This window comes from Vipera berus (genome assembly GCF_964194415.1).
Source record: "Vipera berus genome assembly, chromosome: 7".
NCBI classification, from domain to species: Eukaryota; Metazoa; Chordata; class Lepidosauria; order Squamata; family Viperidae; genus Vipera; species Vipera berus.
In genome coordinates, this window is record NC_138209.1 from 7,999,121 (window position 1) to 8,017,883 (window position 18,763).

The 18,763-nt window shown below is 43.1% G+C and overlaps 1 protein-coding gene across 3 annotated transcripts in view; it reads left to right on the forward strand.

Moving 5' to 3' along the window:
- The window catches only part of SHROOM3 (shroom family member 3), a 163,953-nt gene that overhangs the window by 127,653 nt on the left and 17,537 nt on the right, over positions 1-18,763 (forward strand). For all 3 annotated transcript variants that reach the window (XM_081332567.1, XM_081332569.1, XM_081332568.1), the window contains exons 3-5: positions 11-142; positions 7,946-11,264; positions 18,357-18,433. In XM_081332567.1, coding sequence (XP_081188693.1) covers positions 84-142; positions 7,946-11,264; positions 18,357-18,433 — 3,455 coding nt within the window. In that variant the 5' untranslated portion in view covers positions 11-83. The remainder of the gene's footprint in view (positions 1-10; positions 143-7,945; positions 11,265-18,356; positions 18,434-18,763) is intronic.

Below are 18,763 nucleotides of genomic sequence, written 5' to 3' on the forward strand. Positions count from 1 at the left end.
CTCTTTGCAGGCAAAGTGATCCAGTGGGCAGATCACACTCCTGGCAATCAGCCAAGTTCTCTGACACCCCGGCCGATCTCAGTATGATGCAAGTATCTCAGGGGACGATAAGCAGTCCTTGGCACCAAGCCTACCATCCAAGGTAAATTCTGCAACATCTTGACCACAGATCAGCCCCTACAGTAAGTGGGGTGATGTGTGGTATGTCAATTAGCCCCCTGGTCACTTTCTTCCACTTTCCTGCTCTTAGCCATTGCCAGGTCTTGTTATTATCTATATTTTCCCTGCCTGTGTTTGTGTGTGTGTGTACTGCCCGTGTAATACTTTGTCTTCCCATGTCCCTTTTCTGTTCTTCATTTGGTCTTTCGTGGTGGCGCAGTGGTTAGAATGCAGCATTGCAGGCTAAGTCTGCCCACAGCCTGCAGTTCAGTCCTGATAGGCTCTAGGTTGACTCAGCCTTCCATCCTTCCAAGGTCAGTAAAATGAGGACCCAGATTGTTGGGGGCAATATACTGACACTGTAAACTGTTGAGAGAGTGCTGTAAAGCACACTGGAGCGGTATATAAGTCTAAATGCTATTGCTATTGCTTTTTTGTAGGCCAGTTTGGTCTCTCCAGTAGTCAATAAGCCTTTCTGGTATGCTGGCTTCAGTGAATCTTCTTTACTGCCCTTCAGATATTGTTTTTTTTTTACTTCTATTAGCCACATGAATAATTTTTCTCCATGACAATCTGTCTACAACCTGTTCTTTCAAGACTCTGAGTGGTGCACTCTTTATCACTGTAATTGAGTCCATCCATCCTGCTTCTGGTTGTCCTCTTCTTCTCTTTCTTTCCAACTTTTCCAGCATTAGAACCTTGTCCATCATTTGTGCCTTGGATGAGAACTTTGGGATGACGTGTTCAATGATCCATTTGCTTGTATTTTTGGATGTCCTCCGTGTTCTCAGGAATCTTCTCCAACACTAAAATTCAGTGGCATCCTGTCTGTCTGTTTGTCTATCTATCTGTATCCCACCTTAATTATTATTACTCAAGGTAGCGAACATATCCAGCACATCTTCCTTCTTCTATTTTCCCCACAATAACAACCCTGTGAAGTAGGGTCAGGCTGAGAGAGAGTGATTAGCCAAGATTCACCCAGTTGAGGTTCCCCATCTATTTAAAATGTCAACAGATGGAAAAAAAACCACAGTGGAGACAGTGGCCCTTAAACAAAAGAATGGCTAGTTCCCACAAAATATTTCTCTTCAATTTCTCGTCTATCGTCTTGGTTTCTTTATGGCTCACCGCATTTCTCCCTTTTGGTCCCTTTTTAAATAAGTTGTTCCATTTCTTCCTGTTTTCCTTTGTATCCGAGCTTTTTTCTTCCCTATAACTGATAACGGGGAAAAATCAACATTAGCTCAGAACCCACCCATGGAAAGAGTTGCTAGAGAAAAGACTTCATTTTTGAAATGGCAACTGCTCCCTTCAAAGCTGGAGAGGTGGATAACTTAGAGATAACAATCATATATTAATTTGGATCTAACATTTCCTGAAAATCAGTTGTTAGGGCTGAAACCAAAAGTCACCCTTAAGAGATTTATTTTGAATAAAGACTTCAATTTAGTTGGATTAAGCAGGAGGTAATGGTAGCATTCAACAGAGTGAAACAGCAGATCCTGAGGGAAAGCAAAAGAGAGAGAACTACATGTTACACACCCTGTCCTGCTCTTGAGCTAAGCGGTCTTTCGATGCAGCATAGATGTCATTTGAAGAAAGATGTTTGGCTTGTAGCCTGAATGTTCGACAATATTTATTCTTACAAGGTGAAGGTGGGTGCCTTCAGATAAGTCTTGACTCTGGCAATTGTCCGAACCAGTCCCAGCAGTTTTCATGGCAACATTTTTGACAGTGAATTACGTTTAATGATCCAGGTTCACCCAGCTGGTTTTGTGGTTAAGGCAACAGAAGATCTCATAGACTCCTGGTTTCTGGCCTGGTGTCATGGTTCCAACAGACAGTGCTTTAACCACTACACCAAACAGGCTTTCAATATTTGTGCTAGGCTTTGACAATTCAGAAATCTCCATTTGTCTGCCAACTCAGACATCCTTTGAATAAAGAGTCTGATTAACTTGAGTAACACGGTCCTAAGTGACTCGCCAAAACTGTCAGGGAATTGTGCAGCCGGTGTCCAACTGGAGTGAGAGATGCTGACAGGAACTTGTAGTTTTATATTGAAAGATTCTGGAACAAAAGTTAATTGTTTAGTCTGTTGCTTTCTTGCTTTTTGTAATCGGCTTCTGCACCAGAGAAATCTCATGCAAGCATGAGAAACATGTACATGGATGCGATGTACTAAAGGAGGGAATAAGAGAGTGTACAGAAATGGTTGATTTACAGCAAACAAGATAGTCAGGCCCATCAGCATATCATGAGGTAAATCATGAAGTAAATCACAGTACAGACGCCCCAGAAGAAAAAGGCGGGACAAAAGAAAACTCCCCCTTCTTACCCAGCAACCAATCATAATGTAGATTGCCTCATGCAGGAGCCTGCACTCTCCAACCAATGAGCTACAACTGTGTGTTCTGGCCCATTACAGTATACACTTTACTGTTCCAGCTATTAAATTAAATAACTTAACAAAAACAGGCCACAGTCTGAAGCCAAGAGCTCCTGCTTCACACTATTAACATCCCCCATATCCCACATTATAAAAATCAACAAAGGAAGTTTCAAAGATTTGAGAACAAATTATTTAGACAGCAGAGGGCAAATGTGAGAGCCAGAGACATTCATAAAAAGTGTATTATAAATTCAACCTGCTTTGAATTTGTTAGTCTGTTTTTATATGAACAGTTACTAACCCGAAGGGTAATATATTACATTACCTGTCTTTAATATTTTCTTGCCTTTTGTACTGCATTTTCCGTTCTTTTGTAAGCGATGTCTCCTCAACTTCTGAAAGCTAGGTATGGTTTGCCTCTACTGTTTGTAGTTTTTCCATGATAACTGTTATATATAGTTATATGCAGTTCTTACATGTTTTAGGCTTTGTCACTGCAAATTAGAAGATGGCTTAACACCACGCAGAGCAGTTCTTCTTCCTCTGAGGCTGGAATATTTTGCTATGTCTCATTAGGAAGCCTTGAAAGATCAAATCAAAGTTACGTTCAGTTGCAGCTTGGAACTATGATAAAATGTGGGCCATTAGTCCTTCCAGCCTCTTGTAGACAGCTCAGAATCAAGACCATACATTAAGTTCCAGGCATATTAGTCCCACGTATATGCAAAAATCTAGTCCACAAACAGTCAACACTAAATTGGTTCTAGATAGGAATTAACAGGATTTAATAGGGGTTGGGTTTAAACAGCTTATGGGAATGTAACGACTCCAGGTTGATTCCTCTCTTGACTGCACCTCTAGGCTCTGCCTGTCCTTCTCCTATAACTGACCTGTATAAGTATTTTATTGTTATTGTCATTTTTTTAAACTATACCTAGAGGAAGGGATGTGGTGGCTCAGTGGGTTAGGACGCTGAGCTTGTCGATCAGAAGATCGGCAGTTTGGCGGGTCAAATCCTGAGTTTCGCATAACAGAGTGAGCGCCTGTTACTCGTCCCAGCTTCTGCCAACCTAGTAGTTTGAAAGCACATAAAAATGCAAGTAGAAAAATAGGGACCACTACGGTGGGAAGGTAACAGCGTTCCGTGCGCCTTTGGAGTCTAGTCATGCTGGCCACATGACCATGGAAACGTCCTCGGACAAACGCTGGCTCTTCGGCTTTGAAACAGAGATGAGCACTGGCCCCTAGAGTTGGAAACGACTAGCACACATGTGCGGGGGAACCTTTACCTTTGGTATTAAAACTGCAGTCTTCTCTCCTCTCTTTTTGATTTTTGTCTCTTTATTATGCTACTGATGCCAACCCTTCAGGGTAAACCAGGGCAGGAAACAGACTTTACACAGAGACTGGAATTGTATTTTACTGAGATAGGCTATAGTAGCAGAATTGTTCAGGTCTGTTGGTGTCTTCTCTTCTAATGCTCTTAAAATCCAGGAGTGAGGTGGGAAGGGGCAGTTCGAGCCCCTTTGTAATAATCTCCTTCCTCCCTGGACTTAAAATACATTATTTATTCAGCACCTGGTGCCACCCTAACAGTTTCTGGATTCATTTGTCAAGGTCATCTCCCTATCTTCAACTCCTTAGTAAACACTGAACAGAACCTTTTTGTGTGATTTTTAATAATGCATTCTTTTTTTCCCCTTGACAGTTTATCAGATTAAATGTGCCCTGTTTGTAGCTTAGGAATTAGCACTCTTGAACATTTTTCATGTTTTGTATTCATGACAATTCTTTGAAAGTAGTAATACTAATTCCCATATAATGGTCTTCTTGCGGAACCAGACAGGATCTTCTGAATATGGGAGATAAGGGGGAAAAATGAAATTAAAAATAAGGCTCTGAGTTGGTTCTCTCCAGCCTCTAGAATTTACTAAGATCAGACTAGGCAAGAATTTAAGATTACGGATAGCACTTCAGTCCAATTCCGAAAAGTTTGTGTTAGTCTACTTTAGTCCAACTTAGACCAGTCTAATTTCATCTTTCTGCAGTCCTTAATAAAACAGTGCAAAATTTCTTCGAAGTTCAACAGAAAAGGTCCTCATTACATACTCATGTGTCATGATGTTTCCAGTAATGATTTAATCTATTAGTACTGGAAAAACAGAATAACAGAGTTGTAAGGGACCTTGGAGGTCTTCTAGTCCAACCCTCTGCTCAGGCAGGAAACCCCATACCATTGCAGACAAATAGTTGACCAATCTCTTCTTAAAAACCTCCAGTGGTTTTTAAGTAGTGTGTTACATGATGCAGATACTTAAACCCAAGTTTTCCTAAGTTTATATTTATCATTGAATCAATTAGCACAAAAATGGCTCTTTTTCTCTTTACCAGTTCAAGGTAGAGTTAGGGTTAAGTGAATCAGTTGTTAAATTAGGAACACGGTTGTTAAGTGAATCTGGCTTCCCTATTGACTTTGCTTATCAGAAAGTCACAAAAGGGGATTGCATGACCCCGGGACACTGCAACTGTCATAAATATGAATCAATTGTTAAACTAATTTGATCCCATGACCATGGGGATGCTACAACAGTTGTCAGTGTGAACAACAGTCATAAGTCACTTTTTTCAGTGCCATTTTAATTTTGACAATTCACTAAATGAATTGTCACAAGTTGAGGACTACCATAGCTGTCTTCTTAACTTAAAGCCCTCATCTTGGACTGAACGGTCACTAAATGAATTGTCATAAGTTGAGGACTACCATAGCTGCTTTCTTAACTTAAAGCCCTCATCTTGGACAGAACGGTCACTAAATGAATTGTCATAAGTTGAGGACTACCAGAGCTGTCTTCTTAACTTAAAGCCCTCATCTTGGACTGAACGGTCACTAAATGAATTGTCATAAGTTGAGGACTACCAGAGCTGTCTTCTTAACTTAAAGCCCTCATCTTGGACTGAACGGTCACTAAATGAATTGTCATAAGTTGAGGACTACCAGAGCTGTCTTCTTAACTTAAAGCCCTCATCTTGGACTGAACGGTCACTAAATGAATTGTCATAAGTTGAGGACTACCAGAGCTGTCTTCTTAACTTAAAGCCCTCATCTTGGACTGAACGGTCACTAAATGAATTGTCATAAGTTGAGGACTACCAGAGCTGTCTTCTTAACTTAAAGCCCTCATCTTGGACTGAACGGTCACTAAATGAATTGTCATAAGTTGAGGACTACCAGAGCTGCCTTCTTAACTTAAAGCCCACATCTTGGACAGAACGGTCACTAAATGAATTGTCATAAGTTGAGGACTACCAGAGCTGCCTTCTTAACTTAAAGCCCTCATCTTGGACAGAACGGTCACTAAATGAATTGTCATAAGTTGAGGACTACCAGAGCTGTCTTCTTAACTTAAAGCCCTCATCTTGGACTGAACGGTCACTAAATGAATTGTCATAAGTTGAGGACTACCAGAGCTGCCTTCTTAACTTAAAGCCCTCATCTTGGACAGAACGGTCACTAAATGAATTGTCATAAGTTGAGGACTACCAGAGCTGCCTTCTTAACTTAAAGCCCACATCTTGGACTGAACGGTCACTAAATGAATTGTCATAAGTTGAGGACTACCAGAGCTGTCTTCTTAACTTAAAGCCCTCATCTTGGACAGAACGGTCACTAAATGAATTGTCATAAGTTGAGGACTACCAGAGCTGTCTTCTTAACTTAACGCCCTCATCTTGGACAGAACGGTCACTAAATGAATTGTCACAAGTTGAGGACTACCAGAGCTGCCTTCTTAACTTAAAGCCCTCATCTTGGACTGAACGGTCACTAAATGAATTGTCATAAGTTGAGGACTACCAGAGCTGTCTTCTTAACTTAAAGCCCTCATCTTGGACTGAACGGTCACTAAATGAATTGTCATAAGTTGAGGACTACCATAGCTGCTTTCTTAACTTAAAGCCCTCATCTTGGACAGAACGGTCACTAAATGAATTGTCATAAGTTGAGGACTACCAGAGCTGTCTTCTTAACTTAAAGCCCTCATCTTGGACAGAACGGTCACTAAATGAATTGTCATAAGTTGAGGACTACCAGAGCTGTCTTCTTAACTTAAAGCCCTCATCTTGGACAGAACGGTCACTAAATGAATTGTCATAAGTTGAGGACTACCAGAGCTGTCTTCTTAACTTAAAGCCCTCATCTTGGACTGAACGGTCACTAAATGAATTGTCATAAGTTGAGGACTACCAGAGCTGTCTTCTTAACTTAAAGCCCTCATCTTGGACTGAACGGTCACTAAATGAATTGTCATAAGTTGAGGACTACCAGAGCTGTCTTCTTAACTTAACGCCCTCATCTTGGACTGAACGGTCACTAAATAAATTGTCATAAATTGAGGACTACCATATCTGTCTTCTTAACTTAAAACCCACATCTTGGACTGAACGGTCACTAAATGAATTGTCATAAGTTGAGGACTACCATATCTGTCTTCTTAACTTAAAGCCCACATCTTGGACTTACTTCAGTGCCAAGAATTCCCAGTCCCAACACATTTGAAGAGAACACCTTTTTGCGGGTGGCTGGATTGACAAATCCAGGTCTGTTCTCTTCACAGTAGCAGTGACAATAGCTTGTGTGGATTTGATGGGGGGGCTGTCCCAGCCTTCTTGAGAAGAGATGTTGTAATTCTGTTCCCTAACTTTTGGACCGGGGGTGTCCCCTGGGACAACCTTGGTTGATGACTTCCTGAAATTATGGAGGTTTGCCAACTTTTGGTTTCTATTTCCACATCCATTTCTTGTTGCCTTCTTTCCCATCATGCCTGTTTGATTTCACAAAGCACAGAAAAATCTCCGGTATACTTGGAGTTTCCCAAAGGCTGCCAGCACTTTAAAATGGAGGGGAGGGGGGGGGAGAAGGGGGGAGGGGAGAAGACTTAGAAAAGAAAGACTGATTTCTCTCTCTTCCCTCCCCCTCTTCTCCTGATCTTCCTTTCCTCTAATGATGTCTGGATATTTGGGTGATGTTTAGCATGCTTGTGATGAATTTCATGGGTGTAGCTGACTCACATGCATTTCCTTGCATAGCCTCCTCCTCCTCCTCCTCCTCTGGAGATTTTCTCCATCTATTTTTTCCCCTCCCTTTACAGTGATAAATAAGAGACATGTGTTGCAATGTGAAAATCATTCTTTCTAGGAAACCAGGATGACTGCACACTAAGAACAGCACGAGGCCCAAATATGGGTTTTCGTCCATCCTCCATAAACTAAACATATCCCTCCGTCCCTTTATAAGTCCATTCAACTCTCGCTCGTTCGCTCGCATATCCACGCTAACCAGTCTTTCCCTTCTGTGTTTGTGCGTCTGTCTTTCTCACTGGCTCCTGTCTTCAGTTCCTCCGCCAACGATCTCTCCAACTTCGACCATGGCTTTTTAAGGAGAAGTCCCGACCAGTACAGTTCCAGGGGAAGCATGGAGAGTTTGGATCATCTGCCTGCGGGATACACCCATCCTTCCTGCCATCTTTCACCGGCCAAGTCCACCAGTAGCATTGACCAGCTTGCTCACCTTCACAGCAAGAGGGATTCTGCTTACAGCTCTTTCTCCACGAGCTCCAGCACCCCCGAATATCAACTGCCTCCCTTCTGCAAGGAAAGGTCCTATTCTATGGAGAACGTGCATTCTCGGGCCAGGCTGCAGGAAGGTGGCATGAGGCAGGCAGACATCAGATACATTAAGACGGTCTACAACGCCCAGAGAGGAGTTTCAGAGGAATATGAAGTGAAGTCTTCTCTCGTACCCAGTGGTGAGGCCCACCCTAAAGGTTACAGCGCCAGCAGGCCACATGGCCATCACAAAAGCCCACAGACACGGAATGCGTTGGACAACGAGAACCAGTACGCAAAGGGGCCCCCCATGCCACCCGCCCGAAGTGATAGCTACACAGCAATCAGGCACCACGACAGGCCCAGCTCTTGGTCTAGTCACGAGCAAAGGAAGGCCTTGAGGACCCATCCGAAAAATGCTTGGCTTCTCCTAGGCCAGGGCACGCCTCCTCCGGGACAGCTCTCGAAACCGGCATTCCTAGAAGGACAACTCCACACTGTGATGGAGAGGAGTCCAGAGGGCAGCCCCACCATGAAGCCAAAACAAGGTTACCCCCAAGCTGCTCAACCAGGACAGCCACTGCTACCTACTGGGGTTTACCCCGTTCCTTCTCCCGAACCACATTTCGCCCAGGTTCCTCACCCTTCTGCGAACAACAGCGGGCTGGTGTACCCAGCCCTTGCCAAAGAGAGTGGCCACGCTCCGCCTCCTGCTTCTTTTTCAGCTTCCTATGAAAAGGCTGTTTCCTGTAAGCCGCTTCCTGTCATGGATGAGAATGGAAACCAAAGCATTCCGAGCAAGGCAACCGTCTTCTACCACCCTGAATGTGGACCATCCGGAGCAGGGGAAAAAAAGATGGACAATGAGACTTCGAAAGTCATCTTATACAGGACCCATCCTCAAGCCTACCCAACCTCTCCGAGACAGGAGGAGGAAGCAGAGCCCACATATGTAGCACAACCCAGCATCCAAGAAAGTGCAAATGATGCCCAATACTTGAACCATGCTTTTCAGCCTTGGTCGTTCCACCTACGAGATGCGATGGCTGAGAGCAAAGCCTGCTGCCCGTCAAAGGCATACAGTTCAGAAGAACAGCAAGAGGATCGGAACGCCAACCTGCCGAGAAATGAGTGTGATCCCACCGCACAAAACCAGTGGACTCCCAATAAGGCGAAGCAGTACCTGTTCTCTTCCTTGCAAAATATCCCAGAGAGTACTCAGCTTCAAAACCCCATGGATTTGAAGGAGATGCAAGCGTGTAGGAGTTGCCCGGGTGCCAAGTGGCATTTTGTTAACTATGCCAATCAGGAAGAAAAGGATGGCAAAGAGCAGGTGGCGGAATTTTGGCAGGACAGAGAATGGCGAGCCACAGAAGATCACCGAGATGCAATTACAAATGCCGATTACAACCACGGCATGGAACCAAATTATGAGGAGCCTTCCTCTCCGTTGCTCCCAAAGGCCTCCGATTTCAGAGCTGACCAGTTCCGATCTTGCAGCAGCAACAGCTTTCAGCCCCCCTGGTCTGGGAAAAAGGAGTCTAGGAAAACCCGATGTTCTGTGCTGGAGAAGGTGAGCAAGATAGAGCGACGGGAACAAGGCCATCAGCGGCCACAGAGTGCAAATAGCTTGAGCCAAAATTCTGGATCAAAGAAGTCCAGCGTTGAAGATAGCCGACGTAGACATAACTCTCAAGAGTATGCTCAATTTCTGGATGAACACAGCAGGCCGGCCAGCACAAACAACTCAGACCTGTACCCAAATGTGCTCTATCCAAACGAAAGAGGTACCAGCAAACCAGAAAAGACCAACCGGTATTCCGCTGAGCCACAGAGGGTAACAGCGGCGGCTTTGGTAGCACTGCCAGATCAGCAGAGCACCTACCGCCACGGGGGCTCTGGCAAGGAGTCACACAAAAAATCTGGGCAGCTGCAGAGGAGCAGAAGTACATTTCAGTTGTTGGATGAACCCGAGAGAGAAATCCTACAGAAAGTCAGTGCCAAGGAACCCCACAGCTCACAGCGGGATGCCCCTCTTAACAGGGCTTACAGGAATAGCATTAAGGATGCTCAGTCAAAAGTTTTGAGGGCCACCTCATTCAGGCGCAAAGACCTCAACATTAGTCCCGCCTTGGGGAAGGAGGTTCAGAGAAGTACCCCAAGACCAGCTTCAGCCCACACAGGGATGAGGAGCACAACAGCCTCTCCACATACCCCAAAGGAGAGGCATAGCATCACACCGACAGAGATAAAGATGGATCCTACCAATAAAGAAGACCTTCCAGGGCCTCTGCACGTGCACCGTATCGGGGGAAGGAAACGGCTAACCGCTGAGCAGAAAAAGAGGTCTTACTCCGAACCGGAGAAGATGAACGAAATAGGTGTGTCGGATAATGACCTCTCGCCATCCTCGCTTCAGAAGAAGATGCTCCAGTTTGTCTTTGCCGAGAGCACCGTGGCTGACCGACGCAAGATCTTCGAGAAGGAGAACAAAGCTTGTTCCACCATCAATCTTTCCAGGCCAGAGCTGAAGCAGCTGCAGCAAAATGCCCTTGCAGATTACATTAAGCGCAAAATTGGGAAACGCCCCTCTTCGGCTTCCCAAGAAAGGGAAGGATCGCAGACCCCATGCCGGCAAAGGAGTGGCCAAGATAGTCAGTCCTTGTCGCCGGCTTCTAGCATGAATTCTCTTCAAGACCAGAGTCTCTTTCATACAAGGGAGTCTCTAGAATGGGCCTCTAGAATGGGGCACGTTTATTCTCCTCTTCCGGGGCTTCATGGTTGCTTTAATCCCATTGAATTTGAGAGCAAGATGGCGGGCCACCCAAATCACAGCAGCAGTAAAAGCTCCACCCCCACTTGGCTGAAAGCAGATGGCCGCCCAGATCATAGAGTTAATCCTGAGCTTACGAAGAGCACTCAGACGGATCTTGACATTTGCACCCAAGCACACCCCGTCCACCAGGTCCTGGAGAAAAAGACACGGCTCACCAAGAAGCCCGGGAAATCAGCTTCTGCAGAAGACCTGCTGGACAGGACAGAAAACCAGCCTATGACCATGCACGTCCGATCCAGGTCATCTCCCTCAGCAGATAAAATGTGCCAGGTATGTGCCGATATAGAACACATATTACAAGTTCCTCATTGTTCGTTTATCTTGACACTTCTTTTTTTTTATTTACAAAGATATCGGCACAGAGGTGTGTTTTCTGAAGCTCCAGTAGATCAAAGGGGTAGGCAACTTTGGCTCTTTTATGACTCGTGGACTTCAACTCCCAGAATTCCTGAGCCAGCATGGCTCAGCTTAGAAACCTCTCCCTTTCCCCTCAACATGGCTGGCTCAGGAATTCTGGGAGTTGAAGTCCACGAGTCATAAAGTGGCCTAGGCCTAGGCCAGGGGTAGGCAACCTTGGCTCTTTTATGACTCGTGGACTTCAACTCCCAGAATTCCTGAGCCAGCATGGCTCAGTTTGGAAACTCTCCCTTTCCCCTCAGCATGGCTGGCTCAGGAATTCTGGGAGTTGAAGTCCACAAGTCATAAAAGAGCCAAGGTTACCTACCCCTGATTCTAGTAGAACTTTAAGATCATTTTCTTCTTTTTTGTAGACTAATGAGCAGCCCATTTTCTGCAGCCACATTTACGTAATTTGGGTGGCAATGTGCTAACAGGGCCCCAGAGGTTTGATCATGGGTATAATATAAAGACAGTCCTCGACTCACAACCACAATTGAGCCCAAAACGTAACTTATGACCATTTTTCACACTTAACAACCATTGCAGCATCCCCATGGTCACATGATCAAAATTCAACCGCTTGGCGACCGACTCATATTTATGACAGTTGCAGTGTCCCAGGGTTTCTGACAAGCAAAGTCAAAGGGGAAGCCAGATTCGCTTAACAGCCGTGTTCCTAACTTAACAACTGCAGTGATTCACTTAAAAACTGCGGCAAGAAAGGTCGTAAAATGGGGCAAAAATCACTGAAACAGATGTGGCCCTTAGCAGCAGAAATTTGGGGCTCAAGGGTGGTCGTAAGTTCCAGGACTTCCTGTACAGTCACCAAGAGTCAGACACAACTAAATGGTTAAAAATAACCACAATCCTCCCTTGGGCTTCTTAATGGCCCTTATTTTCTTTGGAATCCAGCCATATTTATTTTTTTTAAGAGTGGAGAAAGACCGGGAAGGCCAAGCATGGCTACGGATTAAAACAAAGCTGATCTGAATTTTGATAATTTCTGGAAGACTTTATTTCAGTTGCAGTTTATTTCACACTGGCCCCAGCTTGGACTGCAATATGTGTGTGTTTGTGTGTGTGTGTGTGTGTATGTGTGTGTGTGTGTGTGTATATGTGTGTGTGTGTGTGTGTGTGTGTATGTGTGTGTAAATTGCTAACAAAGAATTAAGGGAGACTGATATGCATTTCAAACTTATTAGTTTTCATCAGTCAGTGACTGATGAAAACTAATAAGTTTGAAATGCATATCAGTTTCCCTTAATTCTTTGTTAGCAATTTACACAAATATATGAGCTGTCACCGGTGTGACTACTGCCTGTTCGATGCCCTTCAAGATAGGCTGAAACAGGATATATATATATATATATATATATATATATATATATATATATATATATATATATATATATATATATATATATATATATATATATATATATATATATATATATATATATATATATATATATATATATATATATTTATATATATTTTGCAGGCTCTCCTTAGGGAATATAATGTTCCGTGCAGCCTGGCTATAAATTATGCAACCGTGTCACCAAAGGAATTTGTTTAAAGAACAGAGGAAATTGATAGCTGTGCAATCTCGCCAGCCGATCTGTCTTCAGCCCTGCATTCCTTCTCTTTTGCTGCAGCTTCTCTTTTAGCCTGTCTCAGCCTGCATGCCTGATGGGTCTCCCGACTTATAAATTTGGGTGAGCAGTGAAAGAGCCTGTCCCTCACCAGCTGCTGCCTTCCCCACCTACAACAGAGAAAGGCAATCCACAGCCAAAATAATCTTTGGGCCTAGTAAATTATGACCAGCTGGGATCCCATCTCCTCAAAATATGTGATCTTTAGCATCTGTGTTTGTTTTTGGTTGGTTTTTTTGTGTGTTTTCCCAAGCTCTTTTTTTTTCTCCCTTCGTGTCTCCCAATTTTTCATATTTGGAAACCCCCAGCTCTGGCCAGGGTAATAATTCAAATGCACAGAAAGATCATACCATTATATCTCATTGACTGGGAACCCCCGTCATATTAGATTTTGGATTAATGCAAGGTGACCCTCACTTCTGAGCCATAGGTTATGGCTTTGCATGAGATCTATCCCGCCAATTGTGAATTATTCAACCAACCGTGATTCAAATAAACTAAGGGCTAGGACAGTCCAGATATTCCTCGACGTACGACCACAATTGAGCCCCAAATTTCTGTTGCTAAGTGACACAGTTCTTAAGTGAACGTGGACCCATTTTACGACCTTTCTCGCCACCCTTCTAAAGTGAATCACTGCGGTTGTTAAGTTAGTGACACGGTTGTTAAGTGAATCTGGCTTCCCCCATTGACTTTGCTTATCAGAAAGTTGCAAAAGGGGATCGCCTGACCCCGGGACACTGCAACGGTCATAAATATGAACCAGTTGCCAAGCAGCCAAATTTTGATCATGTGAACGTGGAGGTGGTAACAATAGTCGTAAGTGGGAAAAACAGTCATAAGTCGTTTTTCCAGTACCGTCGTAAGTTCAAATGGTCACTACATCAACTGTTGTAAATCAAGGATTATCGGTATGTGAATCCACCCATTTTCCATCATTGTGTTAATTGGGATGCTTTGTGTTTCATATCAGAGAGAGAAGAAGAAGGAGAATACCAGATATTTTTTTATTAGGGATCAACCGTCATCCTAGCCGGAGAAATCCAGATCTAACCCAGATCACCATTTTTATTCTGAAGATCAGATAACAAGCTAGTCGTATTCAAACAAGATTGAAATAGATTAAGGAAATTATCTTGTTTCTTGTAAGGCAGCTTTCTCAGTAATCGTTTAGTGGATATCCCATCTAATGCATGCCTGGTTCTTGGCAGCTCTTCACAGCTTTTACTTGCATTTAGCCAAACGGCACCATGATATACATATATGGGATAAAGAGTAACTACAGATTTACAAGCTAAAACTCCTGTTGTCTTGTGGGCGTACGATGCGGTTTTATTGGCAACGTATGTTGAAGAATCTCCTAAGATTACAATTGGGCAAGCAATTATACCATTGGAAAATATATCCCCATGCTGTTTTGTAATACAGATAGTCCTTGACGTATAACAGTTCATCAAGGATAATTTAATCTATTTTAATTGTTATTAACTTTTTGTATTGTAATGTTGTTTTAATTGCCTTGTGAACCGCCCTGGGTCCTACGGGAGAAGGGCAGTATATAAGTTCAATAAATAATAATAATAATAATAATAATTATTATTATTATTATTATTATTATTATTTATTATTATTATTATTATTATTATTATTATTATTATTATTATTATTATTATTATTATTATTATTATTATTATTATTAAGTGACTGTCCAAAGTTACAGCGGCACTGAAAAAAGTGACTTGACGACCCTTCTTCACAGTTACAACCATTGTGGCATTCCCCCATGGTCATGTGATCAAAATTCAGACACTGGCAACTGACTCGTATTTATGACAGTTGCAGTGTCCCAGGGCCCCTTTTGCAACATTCTGACAAGCAAAGTCGGTGGGGAAACCTGATTTGCTTAACAACCATGCTGCTAGCTTAACAACTTGCAGTGGTTCACTTATAAGAGCCTTGGTGGAGCAGTGGGCTAATGCCTCCTTAAGTAACACCAGCTGCCTGCAATTAGTGCAGGTTCGAGTCCCACCAGGCTCAAGGTTGACTCAGCCTTCCATCCTTCCGAGGTAGGTAAAATGAGGACCCAGATTGTTGGGGGCAATAAGCTGACTTTGTAATAATGCCGCTTGGGGTGTGTGTGAAAGCCCTAATAAACAGGCAAATACATAGAATGAAGGCTACTGCTAAGTTTGTAAGCCGCCCTGAGTCTTCGGAGAAGGGCGGGATATAAATGGAATTAAAATAAAATAAAAATTTAACAGCAGCAAGGAAGAGCTTAAAATGGAGCAAAACTCACTTAACAAATGTCTCACTTAGCAACAGAGATCTTGGGCTCAATTGCGGTGGTAAGTTGAGGACTTTCTGTAATAGACCCAAATCTTTTTTTTTTAAAGAAAATTTTATTGGTTTTCTAGTTTTACATTTAAATATTTGAAAAGCAACGTGATGGCTGAGTTGGTCAATAATTCAGTAATATACCAATATCTTTAGTATAGATCTCAAACTTTTACATTAAATATTTCCTCTGTTTTCCCCTTAGTATTTACTGTCTCATATTTAAATTAATACAATTCTTATTATATTGATTAAATAAAAAATAACATTCTTACATTTATCAATAATTTTTAGTTTATACATATCCTAGTTGTTTTAACATTCAATCTTTTTAGACAATCAATAGACCCAAATCTTTACATTAAACTGTTAAACAGTTGGCCACACACAGGACACTTCAGCTGGTACAGGGAAAAGAAGGCATTACAGGTGCTTCTCAACTTACGACTACAACCACTTAACAACCACAATTTAGCCAAAAAATTATGTTACTAAGCAACAGACTTACAATCTCTCGTTTAGTGATGGTTCCAAGTTACAACAGTACTGGAAGAAGTGACTTATGACCGTTTTTCACACTTACGACCGTTGCAACATCCCCAGGGTCACATGATCAGAATTCAGATGCTTGGCAACTGACTCCCGTTTATGACGGTTGCAGCGTCCTGGGGTCACGTGATCCCCTTTTGCAACTGAAGCAAAGTCAATGGGGAAGGCAGATTCACTTAGCAACCGTGTTACTAACTTAACCATCGCAGTGATGCACTTAACAACGGTGGCAAGAAAGGTTGCAAAATGGGACAAAACTCACCTAACAACTGCCTTGCTTAGGCACAGACATTTTTTTTGGCTCAGTTGTGGTCATAAGTTGAGGACTAACTGTAAATGCAGCTGTGTGTTGCTGAGTGGTCATTGTGCAGTCACATTCCAGTTAGGTCATAACCTCAAGTTGTAATTTCTATCTCTATGCAATCTAATATCTGTTCTCCTTGTCTGCCAAACAGTTCCTTGGGCCTGATATTCCCAATAATATCCCAGTTAAAACAATCTTATTTTGCTCTTAAGATAGTTAGGAGAATTAATCCCCAGGGGTTTCTCATGCTATCCAACAACTTTATTCCTTGCATTCTCAGGACTCTACAGGTTACATTTGCGAGGCCCACTCAAATCTACAGGCTTTTTCTTAAGCAAGATAAGATAAGAGAAGATAACCTTTGTTGTCATTTTTTTTACTGTGGGCTCAACGGCACACATCCAAAATGAAATTTAGCTGCCCGCTCTCAGAGTGAAACACATACATGACACACACCTAACTGTACTATGTACAACATATGTATAGAGCCACACCCCTACATATACCTAACAAATATTAAACTGTGTCCATCTTGAATATATGATGGAAGGAGAAAGCTTGAGAGTTCACAAGGTTAATGCTGTATGGAACGAAACTATGGCTGAATCTGGATGTTCTTCTACGGGTACCACGGAGCCCCCTCCTCCCAGAAGGGAACAAGGAAAACAGGTCGTGAAGAGGATGAGTAGTGTCCCAGATAATCTTGCGGGCCCTGCTCAAGCAACGCTTCTGTGCCACGTCCTGGATGGGAGGGAGGGAACTGCCCACGATCTTTTCTGCCGTCCTCACCACTCTCTGCACCGCCTTCCTTTTCTGAAGCAGGGATGCTTCCAAACCAGACTGCGATGCTGTATGACAGGATGCTCTCGATCGTCCCCCTGTAGAAAGTGGTGAGGACAAGGGAAGGAGGATGTGCAGCAGTCAAGCAATTGCACCAAATGAAGACCACATCTTAAATCTCACCTGGATGCTAAATATTTCAGCCAGTTTCCTTGCCCTTTATCGTTCTCAGAACGGGAAAAGGAAAGATTGCTCCTCTTTTGCGAGCCGAAGAAAAGTCGCAGGAGACCATGAAAAGAGGGACCAGCAAGTTTCGCTGGAGGTGTAATTTGTGTTTCCAGTTTTTCCAGCAGAAGTTTCAGGCTTTTAGTATTTTACATGGCAGGCAGAAGTGAGGCGGGCAAGGTTCACTGGTATGCAGATGCAGTGATAGAGGAACACTGTTAGCACCCACAAAAAAAATAATAATAATTGGATAATCAGCAAGCATGTGAGACAAAAACAGAGGTTGAGGCTGGTCTTTTTCTGTCTGTGAGCACAAAGCCAATTCAGTTAATCTGTCCCTTCCAAAAAGTTTCTCTTCCTCTTCCTTCTGTCCACTTGAGTACAAGTAATTCCTCGATTTACGACTGCAACTGGGCCCAAAATGTCCATGTCACCTGTTCAAAATTCCCAGCAACTGGCTGGGAAAGTAGCAAATGACAATCACATGACACCACCACCACCATCCCCGGACATTTGAACCTTTATAAACATGCCAGTTGTCAAAAATGCCCAAATTTTGATCACGTAACCTTGGGGATGCTGCAAATGATCACAAGTGCAAGGATTGGTTGTAAGTTACTTGTTTCAGTTCTGTCGTAACTTCAAATGGTTGTTAAATGAACGGTTGTAGGTCGAGGACTGTCCATAAAGCAGTCATTGTATTAGCGTGAGCACCTAGACCACAGGTCTGCAACCCGCGGCTCCGGAGCTGCATGCGGCTCTTTCAGCTGTCTCCTGCGGCTCCCAGTCCTCTGCCATGTGCAGTCCAAAAAACAGCAACAAAGTGGGACTAAAAAAGTTCAACCAATCAGTTCAAATATGCAGGGTAGGTGCATATCTCGCCTTGGCTCCACTGTTCAGTCAAACCCTGTTCTGCGCATGTGCGCATGTACACCCATGCGAACACATTTTTTGCAGCTCCCAGTTTTTCCTTTTGTGAGGGAACCGGTTCCGAGTGGCTCTTTCACTGTTTCAGGTTGCTGACCCCTGACCTAGACCCAATTTGCTGTAGTTCTCTTTTATAAAATACGTGGCTTTTTAAACTTGCTTTTAACTTCCCAACTCTTCTCCTTAAAGGATTTCCAGGTGGAAGATAGTAACCCAATCTCTCATTTTATGAAAGATCCTTTCTACGTACTGGGTGCTACAAGCAGGTAAGAGAGAGTGTGTGTGTGTGTGTGTGTGTGTGTGTGTTTGCAGGCATGCTAAATGCCTAGAAATGCTGTTTCCAAAATCTACAGCTGTAAAAGTCAGTAAGCTGGCTTTGTTGGTGATTGAGGGCGCCCTTCTCTTCAGTCAAAGAGCTCCGTGTAATTCCAAAGGCTCATCAGCCAAATTGGGCTAGTTTTCATTTCTCGTTAATTGTTTACCCAAACATGATGGGCTTGGCGTCAGCACTACAGCCCAACAATGCAGAGAAAAAGAAAAGAAAAGAAAAGAAAAGAGGGAAGGAAGGAAGGAAAGAGAGAAAGAAGAAGAAAGAA